Source organism: Cervus elaphus, chromosome 1, assembly GCF_910594005.1.
Source record: "Cervus elaphus chromosome 1, mCerEla1.1, whole genome shotgun sequence".
Lineage (NCBI taxonomy): Eukaryota > Metazoa > Chordata > Mammalia > Artiodactyla > Cervidae > Cervus > Cervus elaphus.
In genome coordinates, this window is record NC_057815.1 from 48545839 (window position 1) to 48567485 (window position 21647).

A 21647-nucleotide genomic window follows, 5' to 3' on the forward strand; every position below is an offset into this window, starting at 1 on the left:
TGACCTAGAAAGACAACCAGAGCAGCCCAGGCTGGTCCGTGGGAGACGGCAGAGCGGGAACAGGAAAAGCCCTTGGAGAGAGAGAGCTTGGAGAGCCAAGTGCTGCTCGCTGGGTGTTCGCCCTTCCTGGGATGGGTTTCTCGCTGTTGGTTGGTGGTGGGATGGGGAGAGACAGGTTAGCGGCGCTGCCAGGCTGCAGTTACTGGCTTTGAGTGTTTTCATTTACGTCCTCCTGGGCTTCCTGCCTTCTGCTCTCTGTCACCTGGAATTAGGACCCAGGTGATTAGGCTTGAGGTAATGGGGCATCTTTCATTCTGGCCTCTGGCACCAACCATGGGGTCCTGGCACTGCAACGGAGCCCTGAAGTCACGTTTCCTGATGGGGCCTGTCGGTGGTGCTGCCTGCTGGGTGTTCAGTCTGGTCATCATACACCAGGCAGTCAGACTGTCAGGCAGACAAGGTTACCTCTGACACTCTATCTGATGGTCTCAATGTCAGCATCACTGCGATCTCCTGTGTGTGGAGCCCTGGGTTGGTGCACGGCAGGTCAGCACAAGGGGGTGAAAAGTAAATCAGTGCAGTTTCCCTGCTATCAAAATCCAGAATGGGTATTTCTTCTTGAAGAAGAACAGATGTGAGTTACTCAGATGGCACTGAGTGAGCCCTGCCCTGTGCTAAGCACTCAAGAGGCCGAAAGATGAGCTCCTGTTCTCACGGAGTTTATACTCTGCTGAGAGGTCAGAGCTCACATACATGAGACAGTGTGGCCGGGAGTTCTCACCCACAGGACCTGCTCTGCACTGGCTGCTCGGCGAGCCTGACTGCACTGACCCTCACAGCTCTGTTGTCCCATTTTACAGCAGGAAAGACTGAGGCTCAGGGCAGTGAAAGGACTCTCTGAGGTCCTCAGCCAATAAATGGAAGAGAATAGAGAAGAAGGAAGCCCATGTGGGCGGGGAGTGCCCACAAAGCTTCATGCAGGAGGAGGTTTGGCTGCGCCTGGCACAGGCCAGGTTTTAGTAAGTAGAAGACCAAGTGAGGAAAAGCGGGCGTGAGCACCATGCTCACTCCCCTTAGAAGTCAGTCCCACCCTTGTTTCCTTGCAGTACCCACATAGCTCTAGGTGTCCAGTCCAGCCATGAATTGGAGGACAAGCTCTGCAGAGGTGACAGGAGGGTCCCAGGCCCTAACCGTCACCCAGCCGACATGCTGCCTATTCCTTCTGTCCTTTGTGCAGCACTCATTCCAGAGCCTTCTCTCTTTGCCAGACTCTACTGAGGCTCTGGGCATTAGAGAGGAGGCTGCATGGCCTTTGCCCTCCGTGTCTTGTGGGAGACCATGACGTGAACAGGGGCCATGCCTGTGGTCAGTTCTAAATCCCCGGGTTCGCGTTCATGGTGCACACCTGGCCCTGGCCTCTTTTATTTCATTCCCATCTCTAATAGATATTTACTGAGCACCTACTATGTGTCAGGGCCTGCAGGACACCAGGTGGTGAGCAGAAGTACCAGTCCCTGCCGCAGGCTACTCACAGGGTAGAAGGGAAGCCAGATGTACAGCTGTGCCATGAGTGACAGGAGCAGAAAGGGGAATCCATCGGAATGGCACCCAACCTAGTCTTAGGGGTGGTGGGTGCCAAGGAAGGCTTGTGCTAGGTGAAACCCACTGCTGGTGCCCAAAGAATCATATGTCAGCCGAGTAAGGGAAGATGTTCCAGGCCCAAAGGCTGAGAAGTGAAAGGGATGAGAGCGTGTTCAAGACTCAGATACACTGCTGTGAGCAGAGATCACAGGGCCAGATAGTGCTGCATCTTGTGCGTTGGCTTTCCTCCTGAGGCAGGGAGGCATTGAAGGAGCTCAAAGGAAGGATGGGTTTGCCGTCTTTTCCAGTGTTCTGTGGTCAGGGGCCTTCGCTCTTCCCAGTCGGGTCGGAACCACACTCAGGTGGTTCACATTGGATAAATGTGACTGGCCTCATGCTGTGTCCTGAAAAACAAAAAACAAGCCCCCCTGCCAAACCCAGCTCTGCCATTCACGGAGCACCCAGCACCTGCCCCTCCTGGAAACCCAGGGCCTGGCTATTCTTGGCAAGTCTTAAGCTCCCTCTTTCCCCCTGGGTGGAGGCCCTGACTGAGGACAGCCCGTGTCTGGGGACAAGCTGACCTCCAGACTTCTCCAGCTCCTTGGGACTCCTTTAGCATCTGGTCTTCCTCCTGCCAGCTGGTGCAGCCGCAGTGGACTGCTGATGCGTATCCTGGCCTGCCTGGGGAGTGGCGGGGGCGCTGGGTGGCCAGGGAGTTGGGGGTGGGGGCGGACCGGAGGCAGGACTCAGCTGGCTGTGAGCCCCCCGCCTCACTTCCACCATCTCCAGCGCTAGACACGCCGTGAACCTGCTTTCCTTCCCTCTCTTGACTTCAGACTGACTATCAGACTGAATAGTGCTCTTGCAGGTGCGGCCTGCCTCACTGTGAGCCGGCTTCTCCCCTGGGCCTGGCGGGGAGGGGGTGAACTTAACCAGAGGCACAAATGGCTCACTGTGACTCCCTGATGCGTGGCTTCTGAAATATTTATCAATGCTTTGGAGATGAAAAGCTCCTGTTATTACCGTGTGGGGGCTGGCACCCACGGGCCGGGCAGCATTCCTCGACCAAAGCCAGCGGGGAGCGGGTTGTCTGAGCCCTGCTTTGTTTTCAGTGGATGTACTATTTTGTTTTGTTTGAGGGGCGACACAGTTGTTCACTACTATACCCCTCAGTAGTGAGGGGTTGTGTTGGTTGCCTGAAACACAATGCCTGGAACAGAGGAGACCCTCAATTGCTGAATGAATATTTCGTAAAGGAGGAGGGGGTTATTAAAACAATATCTATCCTTAACTCTACGTTGTTACAGAAGGGCTTTCCCTTTTGAAGGTGGCCTTTCAGGCCTGCCTACACGCAACTAAACTTTTCCATAACAGCGTCACACTCACACCTCATTTCGTAATCTTCTGCTTTCACATCGTGTTATTTAACGGTATTTGCTACTCCCCAACATTCAAGGTTTGAGCACTGTCATGGTTTTCTTTTTTAAATTTTTTCCTAGATCACATCAAAGTGAGTCAGCCTACCCCATGCCAAAGTTGGAGAGAAATCTATTCTTGGTCTTATTTCCCATTCCTCCTATAGGCCCATATGTGGTTCAGGGAAATAGAGGCAAGGCCTCAGGTCTTCAAGCCATGACAGCTTGAAGGGATGCCCAGCTCCCTTCCCACCCCACCCCACCATACCTTCATCCCAGGCACAGGGGGATCTGCTGAGTGCAGAGAGATGCCAGACCTTGTAGCATGCCTGTGGCTACCACCTCCCAGTCCCCGGCACAGACACCCCCACTTCCAGCTGTGTTCACCCCAGGTCCTAATGGCCTGATCTTCAGAGAGGCCTTTGAAATGCAAGCAGCTGGCGAGTCTATTCACCCAACCTCCACCCCTGAAAGTGACCTAGAGTTCCCTGTAAAAAGGCCATCCTTCCAAAAGAGAATGAGGACAATAGAAGATAACATTTTCATTTTTAGCGTCTCCATACAATAGCCAGAACTGGACAGAAGTTAATTATATATCACTCGTGTTATCCGTGTTGCTGCATCAGCTTTGGAATGCTCCTTTTCAGATTTATGTATAGCTGGTCTCATTCCTCAAAGGAGTTCAGGCAGCTACAAGAATGAGGACAATGAAACAGAAAAAAATATATAAATTAAAAAATCACGACCAAGGAAAACGCGGAGCGGAACACAATGTCAATGATCACACATTTCCTGACTGTAGAGTCTGCCTGGAGTTGCCATCCCCCATTTACTAAAACAGCCGCTCCCGTTAGATGTTTCCAGTTTACTTCATTTCAGTGCTTCTTTGCTGTGGTTGCAGTTTTCGTTTCGCTGTGACAGATAGTGCTGCGGCTCACACTGTCTTACTGAGAGCTTTGTGCTTCTCTTGAGTGATTATTCAGGATAAATTCCTAAGAGAGAGATTACAGGATCAGAAGGTCCGAATTTCTGTGCAGCTCTAGCTACAAAGCACCAGATTGCTTTCTGAGTGAGTTGTACCGGTTTGTAATCTAACTTCCTGGCCTGTTCTTTAGCTGGGTGTTGAGCCCCCGCATGTGTGGCAGCGGTCTTGGCCTGGGGCAGGGTGGGGTGCACAAGTTCTTGTTGACAGGATGGGCAGGAGAGGAACAGAAGGTGCCATCTGCCCTGAGGGAGCTCCGTGGAGGAACTGCCTGTAGGGGAGGGGCGAGGCTACCTGTCTTTCTAACTTTCTATGGTGATGGTCAAGGGCCCAGGCCTGATGGACATCCTCCTCTCCCTCCCTCTTCCCAGCCAGTGATGGCCATGCTGTGTTCTGTGTCCCAGATCTGGGTTCCCTGTGCTGTGGGAAAACCAATACTGCTTATATCCTGCCCCCTGCAGTGTAAGAGGGCCATGTGGGAGGGCTGTGGCATTGTGGTGGGCACCAGGAGACCATGGAGCCTTTGTCCAGGAAGACCAGTCAAAGCACCGTCATGTATGATACTAGTGTTGACAAAAAGCCTTGTGGTCAGAGGGATGGGCAGTGCCCCAAGGGCTCCAGCCATATCTTTTCCATGAGACAGGGAGCCCTCCAATGGCAGGGCCCATAGATCAGGAATTCCCCAAAGATGGGAACAGTGTCTTCCCTATTTGCTCGAGAGCCCCACATGAGCATGTTCCCTGTCTCCCAAGCTATAAGGTGCCTCCTGGGAGCATAGTTCCTTACCTCCTTCCTCAGTCTGGGAGCCCCATGAGGGCAGGGACCATGTTCTTCCTCTCTCTTGGGGTTCCACATCTCCAACACACACCATGGATTCTCTTGCTGGTGCTAGACTCTTGGAGTAAGTAGACAGTCAGCTTCTTGGAATGGTGTTGAACATCTGGAATTCTTCAGAGTGTCAGACACTTCACCATTCATTGAACAGGGGCCATGTGCAAGGCTGAGCCCTTGGCCTCTGGCTCCTGGCCCCTTCTGCTTTCATCTGGCTAATTGCAGAACCAGATGCAATTAGCATCTGGCTGGTCTGGAAGAGGCTCCAGGAAGGAAGGGGGAGGAGGTGGAAAGGTGGCAGCTAGAATGGGCATCTCTTACTCCAGGAGGGCTGCTCTCCGGAAGTTTGGGCCCGGGGTCAGGGCTGCCTCGGGCATCTCACAGATTGGGCCAGAGGAGCAGGGCTAAGCTAGCTGCCCGGGGGCTGTAATACTCAGGTAGCACTGAGGCTTCATGGAGCCCATTCCCTACATACCTGCTCTCACCTTGGAGAGCGCCTGAGTGTGGTAACAAGTAGGTCCAAGTTAACAAAACTCAGGGGATAGAAACTGAGGTCCAGGGAGGTAAACGATCAGCCCAGGATTACACAGGTTAGAAAAAATGAGGACTCCACCCTGCTCTGACTTTAAGTCCAGATCTCTTTGCTCTTTGGGGTCCCTGTGACGAGTCTGAGGACTGCACTGTAAACAGAACAAAGACGGGGCCTCTGTTGCAGGAAACCGACTGCCCCACCTAGGCATGGACTCTCAGCCTTAGAGCTAAGGCAGTCCCTGCTTCGAGCTGTCCTCAGTCACTGATACCTCAGTGTGAATGAGTTTGAAATCCTTCCTAAGAGCCTTGAGAGAGTGAAAGTGTTCATTGTCCGACACTTTGCGGCCCCGTGGACGGTACCCCATCAGGCTCCTCTATCCATGGGGATTCTCCAAGCAAGAATACTGGAGTGGGTTGCCATTTCCTCCTCCAGGGGATCTTCCTGACCCAGGGATTGTACTCAGGTCTCCCACACTGCAGGCAGATTCTTTACCATCTGAGCTGCCAGGGAAGTTCTAAGAGCCACTGGGAATCCTCTAAGCCTCAGTCTGGGCAGATTCAGCGACCAGAGACAGAGGAAGGAGAAGCAACCTGGTGCCCTCAGAAACATGCTGCTGACCTCACGTTTGACCACAGGCCGCCAACTCTCCAATCCTTCCTCCTGCCACTTTCTCGCAGGGCCTTCTTCACACGGTCCACATGGAGCAGAGTAAGAGCATCTCAGCCTTTCTTTAGAGGCTTAGATGGCTCCAGGACAGGGGATAAGCGTCTTGAGGGCACATGGTAAGGAGCTGGAGGTGCCGTAGGGCTAAGATTTCTGCCCCTCCCAGGCCCCAGCTCCACCCTGCAGTCTGGGTAAGGACCCCAGAGGCTGCCCTGCCTCCAGTCCAACCTGGGAAGCTTCACCTCCTGCTGTCTTCTTCATCCTGCTAAACTCCCTCTGTGCTTCCTCCACAGTTTTCATGAACACGGCCATCCCCATTGCGGCTGTCCTCATCGTAAGTGGACCCTTTCTCCATCTCCCATTGTGGGGGGGCGGGCAGTGGGGATGTCTGGAGTGGGAGATTCCCAGGGTTTGGCCTTTCTGCAGAGGGGCTTCAGAAGCTAGGTTCAGCAGGGGCACTGAGAATGGGGTCATGGATGGCAAGTCTGTCTGTATATGGAGCTGGTCCCTTCTCCACACCCCACTCCAGGCAAACCAGACCTCTGCCTCCCAGCCTGGAAGACCTGATGCTTACTCTTGAGAGCAATTAAACTTTCTTTAAAAAATTGCCATCAAACTTCTTCATTATAAAAGTGAGACACATTTTTGTAGAAATGTTGGGAAATTCAGAAGGGAAAAGGCAAAGAGAACTTAAATCACCCATAATCCCACTGGCAACAACTTCAGTGTGTTTCTTTCCAGTCTTTTCTTGAGTCACAGAATACAGCATTTTTACAAAAATAGGATTGTGCCTCACACGCAGTTTTGCAACCTTTTTAAAAGTTAAGAATATGACACGAACAATTCTCCATGTCATTAAATATCACAGTGGTGGTTTTCTAAAGCAATTTTGGCCAGAGCTGTGTGGGAGCTGAGCAGTGGGGGCCAGCAGCACGCCCCTCCAGAAAGGCCACACGCCCACAGCCCCTTCCCTCAGGACTCCCATCCTTGGCTTCTGTGACCGCTGCAGTTCTTTAAAAAGATGCATTTCTTTCCCCCGGGGCCGGAGTCCCTGAACTGTGTCAAGTTCACAGCCTGTCAGTCACGCTTGGGAATTCACTTTCAACATGATTTATTGGGCTGGTTCCCGGCCTGGCTCCTGGGGAACTCTGGGTAACAGAGGTACTGAGCCAAGCCAGGTAGCCAGAGGCTGGGGGGGGGGAGGGGGGCACAGCTGAGAAGATGGTTTTGTAATTAGCATGTTTGCATTTTCTGGCTGAGGACTGTTGTCTGAGAGTGGGCAGAGCTGACCTAACCTGAGGACTCCTGGTGTTCCTAGAATGAAGGAGGCAGGGCCAGGAGGGGTGGTTCCATGGATGACTCTGAGGATGACAGCATCTCCAACCAGAAGCTCCCCTGGGTCCCTTGCTCCCCCTTCTGGTTTCCTTCCCCGGGGACTGAGGGCTGCCCACGTGGGAGGGGCCGGTGCCCTGAGTCACGCTCTCTCCCATCTCATTTGTGCCTCTGTCCACAGACCTTCGTGGGCCACGTCAGCTTCTTCAGAGAGGCCGACTTCTCCCCCTCGGTGGCCTTCGCCTCCCTCTCGCTCTTCCACATCCTGGTCACGCCACTGTTCTTGCTGTCCAGTGTGGTCCGGTCCACAGTCAAGGCTCTGGTCAGGTGAGAGGAGGGATCCAGCCAGGGCGACAGTCAGGCTGCTCATGTGTCAGGCCCGGGCTTCCTCCAGTGACCACGGTAACCACAGCTGCTTGGTCCTGGGACACGCCTGCCTGTTGATGTGGGCATCGCTGAAGCTGGTTGTGGTTGGTCAGAGGGACATAGTCCATGTGTAGCTCCCCTCTACTCCATCCCCGAGAAGGACTAGCCAAATTTCTTATGTCCTCCAAGGAGAGGGAACTCAATGTCACCTTCAAGACAACTCCATTAAAAAAAAAAAATCGACCTTGAGCTGAACTTGGTATATCCTCATAAATTCTAACCACTGCTACAAGTTCTGCCTTCCAGAGCCACTCAGAATGAACGTCATCCCTCTCCCACATGATGACAGCCCTGCAGATGTTAGCAGACATCCCTGAAATCTTTGTCTTCCCCAAGCTGAACACCCACAGTCTCTCCACGGGACTCAGCGCCTTCACAGTCCCGGTCGGGGAAGAGGCTTTCCCCAAGGGCCTGCACCCCCTGTCTCCAACTGGCCTGCACACTGGGAGGCCCCACTTCAGGGCTCAAGTCAAGTGGTGACTCTGCCACTCTCCCAGAGGCATCGCCTTCTTGGGAGTGAAAGCCTGGAGGTAGATGGCTGAGGCTCTGGCTGGGGAATGCCACAGCTGGAGTGTGAAAATCTCCCGAGGCCTCTGAACTAGCTTTGTGAAAACAAGGGCCAGGTGTGCCTCTGGGCAGAGCTGGCTATGTCCTTCCTTATCACCAGTGGGACCAGACAGGAACAAACGTCCTCTGCACTCAAACCCCTCCAGCCTTGAGGGAAGTGACATCCCTCTCCTGGATCCTGGCAGGTCCAAGGCAGCTGGCAGGAGGGGTGGCTGTTGGAATGAAGTAGCTGATGGAAAGCGGTCGAGGATGGAGGGGCATAACACAGCAGAGCTGTGGTCATGGGAGAATCTCACTAGGAAGTAGCTGGCTGGAAAGGGATTAGCTCCCATTTCCAGGGTCAACTGTGTTGACTCACTTTTAGTGACGTTGTGAAACTACTAATGATTAACCCTCCTCCCCCACCCCTACCCCAGCCGATGATTCTGTGTAGAACCCAGATATTCAAAGGTGTTACAACCATGGGAAATCTCTTGCCTGACCCAGAAGCATTTCTATATAAATACTCCTCATCTCACTTCAGGATAGCTACAGCCTTTTTAAAGGAGACCAGACTCTGGGCTGAAAGTGGGAACAGGACACAGCCTGAAGCTTTACCCTAAGTCGGCTCCATCTCCCACTTCTTGCCCCCACACCACCCCACCAAGCTGTGTTGGAATGGGGACAGAGGGAGAAGCAGGCAGAGGCTGGCAGTCTGCTCCTTGGATGGGGAGCAAGTGTTGTGCTCAGAACAGAAATAGAGGTAGGGCTGGCCCCCAGGCTATTGGAAATTTAAGCAAAAGGTGGGATTGTATGAACAATTCTCAAGATTCCCTAGACACCTTGCCCACCCCTAGGGATAAGAGAGAATGAATCAAGTGAAGCTTCTGGAACCTCCTCTGAGTTCATAAGGAAATCCTTGGGGTGAAGAATAGCCTTTTCCTCCATGAGTTGGAAATAAAGCTCTTCCATACCTCCCCCAGCAAGATCAAATTATTTAATGGGGATTCAATTATGTGCTTATGAAGTATTTAACAGTGTCCGCTGTGTAGTTAGTAGCTTAGTCATGTCTGACTCTTTGTGACCCCATGGACTGTAGCCTGCCAGGCTCCTCTGTCCATGGAATTCTCTAGGAAAGAGTACTGGAGTGGTTATCCATTCCCTTCTGCAGGGGATATTCCTGATCCCAGGACTGAACATGGGTCTCTTGCATTGCAAGCAGATTCTTTACTATTTGAGCCACCAGGGACGCCCCAACTCAATGGTTAATAACCAATCCTAATCCTAACTAACCTATCAGAACTCTAATAGTAACGCCCAACACCAACCATCCTTCAGTCTAATAACCAGACTAACCAACTAACTTTAAACTAACCCTAAAACTAGTCAGTCCCTCCTAATCCATGCCCTAACCTACTCCAGCTGACTAGTCAACCCTAACAAGCCCTAGTAACTCCTGTTGCCCCCACAGAATGGCCCTGGTCTGTCCCCTCCCGTGTGGGCTTTGTGGGGGCCACAGATGGAGCCTGAAGTCTTCTCGGAGCTGCTCTCTCAGGCCTCGCCCTCCTTCCTCTCCCCTCCCCTCTGCCCCCCGGCAGGGTGAGGGGTGTCTGCGCTTCCTCTGCAGCGTGCAAAAGCTGAGCGAGTTCCTGTCCAGTGCAGAGATCCGCGAGGAGCAGTGTGCTCCGCGAGAACCCGCGCCCCAGGGCCAAGCCAGCAAGTACCAGGCGGTGGTGAGTGCCCCCCTGCCCCTCACCCCCCATCCCGGTGTATTTCTCTAACGCCTGCAGCTCCAGCCCTGCTGTTGTCCTGCCTCAGCTTCCTTGCACTGCTCCCAGCCCTTGGGCCCTCACCTCCTCTAATCAACTCCAGCCCCTCAAGGTTGTGAACCGCAAGCGTCCAGCCCGGGAGGATTGTCGGGGCCTCACGAACCCACTGCAGAGCCTGGCCCCTGGCACAGACGGGGATGCTGACAACTGCTGTGTCCAGGTGAGTCCTAGACCCTGCACCTCCATGCCCTGCCACTCAGCATCATCTCCACAAGGAAGCACAACATCTGAAGGACCAGACACCTGTGTCCTGAGGCCTCTGCCCTGAATGGAGGTCACCCTGCCTGCCTGTAGTGTCCATAGGAGTCCTGAGACCAGGGCCAGTGCTTCAACCTCCACCAAGTGGGGGGACCTGTGGCCATCCTCTGGGGAGGGTGCCTCAGCTAGAGGTCTGCGTGAGAAGGCCATGCCCCCACTCCCCCTGCACACTGGGAGGTGGACTGGAATCGGTGTGTTTTCTGGGGCTTGGTTTTTTGTTTTTGCTTTCATGGGGGAGGGGAGGCAACCAACCTCAGCTGCCTTTCTGTTCTCTTCTGGTCGGTGGGTGCCCCTAATGAAGATCATTGGAGGCTTCTTCACATGGACCCCCGATGGAATCCCCACACTGTCCAACATCACCATCCGCATCCCCCGAGGTATGGCCGGCTCACCCCTCCATCGTGGTCTAGGGGTGTCAGGACCGACTGAGCAGCTGCTGCATGTGTACTCTTGGTGGGCGCTCTGGGCTACGAAGGCTAGAGAGGGGCTGGGCTCCTTCCTTGGGGAGTCCAGGTGCTTGGTGGGAGAGCCGCAGCAAGGACAGGGCAAGACAGCGGGGCCTTGATGTCAGACCATCTGTTGCAGACAGAGTGGGTGCTTCACAAAAGGAAAGGTGACCCCCAGGAGCCAGGGAAGGTGTCATGGCAGAGCTGGGGACTCCGAGAATGAGCAGGGGCCTTCAGGCTATGAGCAGGGTGGACAGAAGCAGCAGCATGAGCAGAGCTCGGGAGGAGAAGGATAGGGTGGCCTCTGTGGGGACCAGGAGGCCCTGAGCTCACACTGGAGAGCATTGGAGAGAAAAGTAGGCCGTCAGGAAAGGGCAGGGAATTGGCAGTAGAAGGATGTGGTGAGCCAGAGATAGGGTGTGGGTTTCCAGAAGGAAAGGCTCGAAGGAGGAGAGGACTCCCTGGGGATTCTAGGTAGGAGAAGAGCAAGTGGGGGCCCCAGAGTCGGGTATATCTGTCTGCCTGTCTGTCTGTCTTTCTGGGTGGTAGTTGTTCAGACTCCTTCTGGCCTCAGTTCCACCTGCCGCCCTCCCTCCCTCCCTGCAGGCCAGCTGACCATGATCGTGGGGCAGGTGGGCTGCGGCAAGTCCTCGCTCCTCCTCGCCACCCTGGGGGAGATGCAGAAGCTCTCGGGGGCCGTCTTCTGGAACAGGTACTGTGTGCATCTTCCGGGCTCAGTTAGTGGGAAGACGGCGGGCAGGCGGGCAGCCCTCCTTGCAACCATTCTTCTCAGTGCAGGGTGTGTCACGCATGTATTGAGTGTGTTCTGTGAGCACTCAATGAAACCAGCTACTTGCTATTCTTGTTACCATCATTAGTACTAGCCCTCACTGTGTGCCAAGGACTTCCCTGGTGGCTCAGATGGTAAAGAATCTGCCTGCAATGCAGGCACTTGGGTTCTATCCCTGGGTTGGGAAGATCCCCTGGAGAAAGAAATGGAAACCCACTCCAGTATTCTTGCTGGGAAATACCATGGACAGAGGAGCTTGGTGGGCTACAGTCCCTGGGTCACAAGGAGTCAGACACAACTGAGTGACTAACACTTTCACTATGTGCCAGGTACTTTGCTAAGTCCTCTGCACACACTATTTCATTTAATCCTTATGAAAACCAGCAAGGTGAGTACTATTAACAGATCTCATTTTGTACAGAAGGGCCAAACTATTTGCCCTAATTCACCTACCCAATAAGTGGCAGAGCTGGAATTCAAACTCAGTTCTGTTTGACTCCAAACTCTATGTTCCCTCAGGCGCACTGCCTCCCGGTGCGGGGAACTATAACACGAACGTTGGTTTCTTGCTTGGTCATCAGCAAAGCTGATACAGACCAGTCAGTGCGTATTTCAAGGCACCAGAGATAAATCAGGCAAATGTGGGATTCTGGGCAAAGATCGCTATCTTATTAAAGAGCCGAACCCCAGCCTGAGTCAATCGTGAATCTCTATTATTTATAGCTACCTATTTCCAAAAAGCAGTTTAAACTAGCTGATTAAAGTTACATATACGATAAAGCTTTTTTAAAAGTAAGAAAAGAAGAGACAAGAAATGAAGAGGGTGGGAAAGCTGTTCAGAAACCTGGGCAGAACACGGCTACTGCAGTCAACATGTAACCTGGCTTAGAGTCCACCCACCCTCTTGCCCCCCAACTCCTCCCTGCCCCCAAGTATCCAAGAGAAAGAGGGATCTGATCAAGGTTTCAGGAATAAAAGTCGAGGCCAATTCAACAGAGGACAAACTTTCCCTAGCGATCATTTCTAGGGGCAAACTAGCTTCCAAGATGTCAGGTTTTTTCACCAACTTGAGAGCAGACAGCAGAGAGAAAGGCCTTGGAACAGGCACCCCCATTTCCTGCTTTCCCAAAATGCCCCTGAACAGTGCACCCAACAAATGGCAAGTTTCCTTCCTCAACGGGGCTATGGGCTGGCAATGAGCTCCTTGGATTTCCTATAACTTCAGTCTCAGAAACCTTAATTACACTGGGAATGTGGTGTGTCTGGGGCACAGGGTCTCTGCCTCCACTCCCCATCTTATTCAGGTGTTTCTCCACACAGCCTGACTGGAAAGGTCCAGGCATTGGATTGCCAGACCCTGGTGCCAACTGCCTCTCAGGGCTTTGGAGGGAGGAGCCCTGCCCCGGGCTGCCTGTGTATATTTGTGACAGGAAGACAGGAAACCCCAGTGAACTTGAGCTGAACAAAACAACTGATAGTTACTGGGCACCTGCTACGGGCAGGCCCTTTGCTAAGTGTACTGCACACACAGCTCATTGAATCCTCTGGCTGGGTGTTATTACCCCATTTCACAGAAGTAAGAACTGAGGACAGGGAGGTGGGGTGACATGCTCAGCGTGTGGACCGGAGTCCCAAGCCCGGACTCTTTCCCTCAAGCCTGCCTGCTGCCTTGGGCTGGGGTCCCTTGGGTCTTAGCTCCAGAGATTATTCTCCAATTTCCATGTAGAGGGCAAGCGGGATCCAGGCCCTCTCTCAGGGCAGGGTGGGATTTCCTGGATGGGATTACACTGCTCAGAGACTGGGGTCACTCCTAGATTCCCGTTTCTGCATCCAGCTCAGCCCTCTCTGAGCCTGTCCCCTGTGTCCCACTTCCTTCATCTCCTCCCCAGCCCGCTCACCCTCGGGTGCCCTTTTACACCAGCATCAGACCTCTCTGTCCTCTGCAGAGGCCTCAGCCTCAGCTCCCACCTCCTCTCCAAGCTCTCAGGGTCTGACTGCTCCTCTTCTCTCTTCGGAAGCCCCTGTCCCAGCCCCAGGGGGTCTCTCCAGAGAGTTGGAGCAACTCTTTGGGGCAAGATTACTGTGTAAGGCACTTTATTTGCTTCATTGTCTTGGTCAGTCTTCACCAAATGCTATGAGGCAGCCGTTCTCATTATCCCCATTTAACAGATGAGAAAATCTGCCCCAGCCCCAGGGGATTCAGGGTCCTCTCCAGGGAGTTGGAGTGGCTCTTGTGTACAAGATTACTGTGTAAGGCACTTTATTTACTTCACTGTCTTGGTCAGTCTTCACCAAACTCTATGAGGCAGGCATTCTCATTATCCCCTTTTAACAGATGAGAAAACTGAGGTGAAGCAAGTTGCCCTGGGTCACCCAGCTCTTAAATGGCAGAAGTGGAATGTACACTTAAGTAGTGCTCAAGTGCATGGGCTTTCCACTGTGTGCTGAGAGAGAAGGGGCTGGAGAGCAACATGAAGAAACAGCCCGCCTGACGTTCTGAAGGCCAACAGCCGCTATGGCTATGATACCCTGACCCCCGACCCCAGCAGAACCACCACATCGCTGCTCACAGCTCTGTCTGCATGGACACTCACTCTCCTCAACAGGCAGCTTGGGCCCCACATCCTGGTTCTGTTTGAGGCTCAGGGAGGATCTCATGTCTCCAGAAGCTATTTTGTCCTCTTCCATGGCTCAGTTTCCTTCCCAAGCATAGCAAGCATGTCAGGGTAGCCTGCAGCCCACCCTGAGAAGCTGTGAGAATTCATTCATGACTCAGCTTGTGCTCTGGTTTCTCTGCGTTGATCTATTAACTCGCCCCATGTTCATCAAACACCTGCTGTACGCCAGACCCCAGTCACAGCAATAGGAATGCAAAGATCATGAAGACGTGGCCTTGCTTCCAAAAGAGGGGAACAGATATCCAGTACCATGGTGCCACCTCCTGCCACCATCAAGCACAGAGGATCAGTGAACAATGTGTTCAAGGAGAGAAGACTCATGTGGACATGGTGTCTTGAGTTTTGAAGGACCCCTGTGGCTTCATCAGATGCAAGAGGCAGGGGTGGGAGGGGAAGGTGTTCCAGGCAGGGGTATCAGGGTGGGCAAAGGCATGCTGATGTGAGAGGATGTGGTTCTGGTGCCCGGAGCAGCGGGGGTGGGGGGAACTGAAAATGTGGGCTGAGCTGAGGTCAGACACCCTGTGTACCAGGCCCAGGAAATAAGATTTAGTCTGAAGGCTGTAGAAGAAAAGTACTGATGATACAGGATGAGGGATGGGGGAGAGAGAGGCCACAGGAAGGGAGACCAGCCCTGAGCTCATTACAGTAACTGAAGGAAGGAGTAGGCTGGCCAGACATGGCTCATTGGCTTCATCTGCTCTCAGAATCCTGGCTCATACACAACTCTGCCTGGCCCACCTACCCTGGGCAGTGAGTTAAGTGTAGGGGCTGTATGTTGAGGGCCCTTCTCCGTTACTTGCAGGAGCTCCATGCCTCAGACCTTGGGCCCGGGTCTGCAGGGAGATGATGCACTTGCAAAATGAACCAAGAGCAAAATAGTGTTTGACCCAGCAGCCCCTCCCAAGGGCCTGCCTGTTTGCAGCCAGAGGCGAGGGTGATGCCAGGTTGCTCCCGTATTTTTTTTAATCCATACCAGGGCTGAGACCTGGTAACCAGGCAGCCAGAAAGAGTCCCCGGAGGCACAAGGCAGGGATTTGGGGGAGTAGGAGGCACACAACAGAGAATGGTCTGGGAGACGGGTTTGTGTGTGCACCATTCATTTATTCCTTCCTTGAAAAAGATTAGCAGTGCTGCTAAGCGCACAGGATCAAAAGTTCAGGAGGCAGGCTGCCCGAGTTCAAATCTGGACTCCATCCTTTGGGAAATTCTGTGACCCTTCTGCACCAGTTTCCCCTTATTACCCACGGAGTTAATGTGAGGCTTAACCTGGCACATACCAAGTGACCTATAAATATTAGTGTAAATATTATTCTTTGACAATGTACTTCTATGCCAGGAAAAAAATTCTCCTATTGCTCTTTAATTATACCCCAGCCTGTCTCCCAGGAGAAACTGCAGTGAGCTCCCTGGGGACAAAGATCATATCTTATTTGTCTCTCTGTATCTACACTGCCTTTGCTAAATGAATTCATTTGCTAAATGAATGAACTGGGAACAGTTTATGACCTTTAGGAGACTGCCATTAAATATGTCTTTATGTCTCTCTCCTTCCCACACACCTTGGCCCAGGCTGTTTCCCTCACCCATAATCCTACCAACCAACTTTTCCACCAGCATTTAGAATGTACAAATCCTCTTTGTGCATGCCTCATATCGCATGCTTGTGTGTCTGTCTCCCCCAGGACACAGCTCCTTGGAGATGGGGCTGGAGGGTTATTCCAAAGCGGTGCCCACACAGGATGTGTATTTTGTGAGCCGCTTTGTGTAAGGTACAAACGAGAAGACCTGGCCCCACCCTCAGGGGCTCACCAGTCTTAGGTGGACAGAAGCCTGTGGGGGCCCCAGAGTCCAGGGGTAATGCCCTGAATTCCAGGCTGAAGAATTACTATGGCCGCCCTGAGCAGATCCCACACATCAGCTGCTGGGCTCCAGGTCTCTGGGAAAACTGTGCAGCTTTCAAAATTCTCTCTAATGATACTTGCCTGCCCCGGCCCAGCTCTCTGCTCTGATGCACCATTAGCCTGGAATTTGCAAACTCTCTCCTTGATCATTAAGAGAAAAACATTCTGATAAGTGGTCAAAATTAGCAGATAGACTCCAGTGAAGTTCTTTCCCTGGAAATAAAGAAGAGGGCCATTAGTGTCCACAGTAGATTGATTTTAGATGTCCCCGGGGAGCCAGCAGGAAGCAGGGATCCAAGAAAAACTTAGGGGTGGGAGGAAGATCCCAGCTCCCCACCAGGAACTGCGAACTGGCCTCACTGGCGCTCCCTGCGGCTCCTGCCACCTGCTAGGGTGTGGGGCCCAGGCCCTGCTTGCTCTCAGACACCCTCAGAACATTGCTGCCTTGTGGTGGTTGGCTGTGAAGGCTGCTTCCTGAGACGCCTGATTCCCCAGGGGTGAAAAACAACTCCTCTTAGATTTCCCTGGTGGTCCAATGGTTAAGCCTTTGTCTTCCAATACAGCGGGTGTGGGTTCAATCCCTGGTCAGGGAACTTAAGATCCCACATGCTGCAGGGTGTGACCAAAATGCAAAAAAAAAAAAACAAAAACAAAGATAGGCTCCTCTCAGCATAGCCTTGTGATCCATCTGTTCATACAGTCCCTGCAGCCTTTGGGAAGTTGGGTCAGGAGCTCAAGGTCACCCCAAGTTTCCTGGAGAAGGCAGGTGTGGAGAGACGGTGGGCAGACAGAAGGGGCGCTGTGTGAACGTGACAAGCCTGCCTTGAGAACGGGATGCTCTCTGGTTGTAGTTCTCACTCTGCCACTGGATAACTGTGACACTGAGCAGGTTATTTCACCGGTCTGAGCCTTAGTTTCCTCATCTGAACAATAGCAGAGATTTGGCATTAGGACCCAATAACCTCAGTTGGACAGGGCACTGAGGGTGAAAGGATTTCAGAGCAGCATTAAGTTTCTCTGAGGCGGGATGTGTGGACCATGGAGAACTGTAAGTCCTAACTTACCCTTTCAACCTCAATCTCCGCAACTTTCCTCTTCGTTTATTGTTGAGGGTCTTAAATGAGTGTTGGGGCCTTTGGATTCCTCCTCTGCCTGAACCTTTGAAACTAAGCACTGAGCTGAAAGGATGGTCTCCCCACGCCCCTACTCCATCACTCATTCTCAAACCCCATCCTCATCTTTCCCCCCAACCAACTATGAACTGTGTTGTTAATACATTCTCTCAGTGTCACGGTGAGGTTCCTACCATGACTTCAATTTTATAGATAAGGAAACAAGGCTACCTAAGTAAAGGAACGTGCCTAAGATTTCACAACCAGTGAGTAGAGAAGCCCCTCAGATACACACTTTACAGCCTGTGTTCCTTCCACTTCTCTCACTGCCCGCACTCATGCTAGCTCCTCCTCCAGCCTGGAATTCCCTCCCTCCACTCCCAGTCTCAATCCTTCTTTCTTTGAGGTTCTGTTCACCTGTTAACTTCTATGAGCCCTTCCTCACTTTCTCAGATTTCTTCCTCCTCCAAACTACTTGTAAAAATTACATTTGGACTTGCCTGGTGATCCAGTGGTTAACATTTTGCCTTCCAAAGGTCCTTGGTCCTTTGATCCTTGGTCAGAATGCTAAGATCTAGCATGCCTCACAGCCAAAAAACCAAAACATAAAACAGAAGCAATATTGTAACAAATTCAAAAAAAGACTTTAAAATGGTCCATGTCAAAAAAAATCTTTTAAGAATATATTTTTGTCTGATTCTGAAAGAATGTACATTGAATGAGAAAAGAAGCAAGTGTAAAGAGGGCAAAAACCACCTAATATGAGCACATACACTATCCCACCACCCAGAAGTTTCCAGTCTTTTTCTGCATATTTGCATATGTGTCTATACTTTTCTCCCAAAGTTCTATAGTACTTTCTTGCTCCTACTTTTCTTTTGGCCTCTATAGCTTTCTGACTTCTGTACGTGTCAGATTCACTCTGCCAGTCCATGAGCCGTTTGAGGGCAGATTCTGTGCCATGATTCAGGTTGGCGTGCACACAGGGACCCAGCTCACAGCTGGCTGCAGAGAAGGAGGCGGATCAGAGAACTGGAGAGATTGTCTTCTTAGCTCAGTGTTTGGTCCCAAAAGTGCAGGCAGAGGAGGAACACTCCTTTAAGAGCCCAGCAATCAATGGAAGGAAGTGCATGCCATGTGTACCCTTCTTTACTTTTCAGATTAAGACATACACATACAATGGGGAGGCTCATTCTAGGAAGGCTGGAACTATGCTGAAAAGAGGAGACAATGAACCTGGATTCACACCCCAGCTTCCCCTCTTCCTAGCTCTGACCTTTGGGTACATCAGGCAAACTCTAAGCCTTGGTTTTTCTGTAAGATGGAAAACCTCTTTATAGAGTTGTTGTGAGGATGAAACCATGGATACAAACAACTGCACACAATGCCTCAGGTTGAGTGCCAGCCCCCCTCCCTTCCTTCCTCCCAAATAATTAAAGATGTCTGTTATCAACCTCCATTTATAACAGATCTCCCATATGCTAAGTCCTATGAGGGCCAAAAAAGATGCTCTTCCTGCCTTAAAATTCCACTGGGGATAAAGGACTTACAAAGGAACTTATTAGAGGGGAAAGTAGTCCATTATAAGGGCTAATTGAGCAGCCCAGATAATGATGCAAACTGAGTTAGAGCCGAAGGAGCTCCCTGTGTCCCAGGGTCCTTGGGGAGGCCACAGATGTGCTTCCCTCCAGATAAATAACAGCCTTTGCAACTCTGGATGCAGTCAAGGCAGAAGATTGCAGAGATAAGCTTGTCTGGACTGTGGACGCAGAGTTGGAATTTGGAAGCTTGAGTTTTTTATCTGTTTCACGTTACCAGCTTGTCCATAAATTACAGCAATTTGATGATTAAGCAATATGAGTTAGGTTGAGTTGAGAGAATGAAATGAAACTAATAAAGATAGAAGAATAAGATCATAGACAGTTGATGATTATATATCCATCAAGGTCTCCATTAAGTTCTGCCCCTCAGCAGAGAACAGAAGAAAATTTCATCTGTCTTCTTCCTATCTCTGTTTCTATCCATCCTGATTTTCCTTGCAAGAAATTTATCAGAGCTATGGCCTGGGTAGTCATAGTGAGGCAGTATAACATAGTCATTAAGAGCATGGAGCTTTGGAATCGGACAAATCTATTTCCTCTGCTATTTGCTGGATGTGTGACTTTGGACAAATTACTTAGACTCTCAAAAGTCTCACATTCCTTGTCTATAAAGAGATCTCTTCCATATGGTTTTTTTGAACTTTAAAATAAATAATAGCATTGCGGTGCTAAACTCCAGTAGACAGTGAAGGCCAGGGAAGCCTGGTGTCCTGCCGTCCATGGGGTCACAAAGAGTCGGACATGACTGAGCAACTGAACTGAACTGATTGCAGTGCTTATCACTGTGCTTGTCAAGGTTATAATAAATGTTAGCTGGTTTTATTAAAGTAAGATCTGCATGAAAACAGAATAGATTGATTTTCCCCAAATGTGCATGTCAGAAGTACACACTTCATTGGCAGAAGGTTGCTTCTGGAAGGTTGAGAGGTGGCCTGGGGCAAGAGAAAGAGCACTAGCAAAGCTGGCACCAAAATTCAGGTCACTTCACGCAGCGTTTTTCAAAAAAAAACTTCTTTACTATAATTCACAGTATGAAATGCATTTTATATCACAGTCTGTTACATTTATGCATTGATAGGCAAGAAAAAATTTTGCAGAAAGAATACACATCTTGACCACATGTGGTGCAAACTGGTTTCGGGGTGGGGGAGTTGCATGTTTGTTTGTTTTAGTGCAGGTGCCATTTACTTATTTCAGACCCTATATGGGTCCCATTCCACAGTTTGAAAACACTGTATGAAATGGTTAGGACCTTGGGAAAGTCACTTTCCCTCTCTGAGCCTTAGTTTTCCCAAGTAAAAGCCCATCCTGACACCAAGCCAGCCTCGCTGCTGCTGGGAGTGGTGCCAGGAGCACTGATGAAGCCCTTGCTGCTTGGAGGAAGCCCATCCAGGGGCTGTGGGAGGGACAGAAATTGAGAAGCCACTTGGGGACATTGGGGATGGGTGGGAGGGGCGGGGATTGTGGAGATTGCTTATCCCCAAAGACACAATGTGATGTAAATAAAGGCAATGGGCGGGGGAGAAGTAACTGGTGTTGTTTTTTCCCATTTGTGCCCCAGCAGCCTTCCTGACAGCGAGACTGGAGAAGACCCCAGGTACAGCCTTGGGACTGGGTTGGGAGGGGGTCCCCAATAAAGGGAAGGGCCTTGGGGGAATTCCCTGGTGGTTCGGTGGTTAAGACTCCACACTTCCGCTGCAAGCGACACAGGTTCAACTACTGGTCAGGGAACAAAGATCCCAAATGCCACGCCATGTGACCAATTTTAAAAAAGGAAGAAGAGGGAATACAGGGGAGGGAAATAGTTTTTAAAAAAAGGTCGGGGAGGGGGGAGGGCTAGGCAGGGTGTGTGGGGCAGGGAGGGGTGCTGAGTATAGATTCGGGGCTGTATAGTCCACATACACTTAGAGACATGAAGCCCTAAAATACGTGAGGCATGCATTCTCAAAGAGGGAAAAATCTGGTACTGGAGAGGAAAAACTTAGATATTCCAATGTTTTGTGGCTCTCCAAAGGGCCACAGTATATAAGCAGACGTACAGTGGACCTGTGGTTTTAAAATTTCATAATGGATAGCGTCAGAAAGTGGATTAGTGGGAAGGGAGGAAGGCAATGACTGCTAATGGGTATGGGGCTTCTTTTACGGGTGATGAAGATGTGGATTTAGACAGCAGTGGTGGTTGCACAAACTTATGAATATAATTTTTTTTTAAAAACCCACTGAACTGGAAGATAAATGTGGCAGGGAAAGGACAATTAGGAAAAAATATGTCTAAAATGGCCCTAGGGGTGATCAAGAAAAAAAAGTTGAGAAACAAAGCTATAAGGAGAGAAGGTGGGTATTCCCCAGGCCAGACAGAAAATTCAGTCTTGTTGCTTTATATTCTATGTGCTTTATGTTCTGGTTGTTTAAAACATCCAAGTGAAATAGATTAATGTGGCTGTAAGACCTTCAAAAGCCTCCCTAAGCACACTTCTTTCAGGAGAATCAAGACACCCTGGAGGTGGTGGGAAGTCAGGACTGGGAAGGTCGACTTGACCTTGTAACTCAGCGTAAGGGTCTGGCCTTCACTCTCCAGCTCCACAGAGGTTTCACGTCCCTGTATTTTCTCCGCTGTTTCTCCCACCTTGTCACCAAGTGCCAGGGCCTGATGACAGCCCAGCCTCTCTAGCCATAGTGACCGTAACTCTTGAGCCCAAAAGCAAACCTCACGGTATGTGACAA

At 51.1% G+C, this 21647-nt stretch overlaps 1 protein-coding gene across 4 annotated transcripts in view; it reads left to right on the forward strand.

Annotated features, from left to right (window-relative positions):
• ABCC8 (ATP binding cassette subfamily C member 8) overlaps positions 1 to 21647 on the forward strand; it is a 78661-nt gene that overhangs the window by 34745 nt on the left and 22269 nt on the right. For 2 of the 4 annotated variants that reach the window (XM_043901846.1, XM_043901861.1), the window contains exons 11-17: positions 6298 to 6338; positions 7518 to 7663; positions 9936 to 10041; positions 10181 to 10297; positions 10697 to 10772; positions 11448 to 11553; positions 20485 to 20520. In XM_043901846.1, coding sequence (XP_043757781.1) covers positions 6298 to 6338; positions 7518 to 7663; positions 9936 to 10041; positions 10181 to 10297; positions 10697 to 10772; positions 11448 to 11553; positions 20485 to 20520 — 628 coding nt within the window. Of the gene's footprint in view, positions 1 to 6297; positions 6339 to 7517; positions 7664 to 9935; positions 10042 to 10098; positions 10298 to 10696; positions 10773 to 11447; positions 11554 to 20484; positions 20521 to 21647 lie in introns of all 4 variants that reach the window. The other 2 variants (XM_043901852.1, XM_043901870.1) reach the window with 2 other exon arrangements.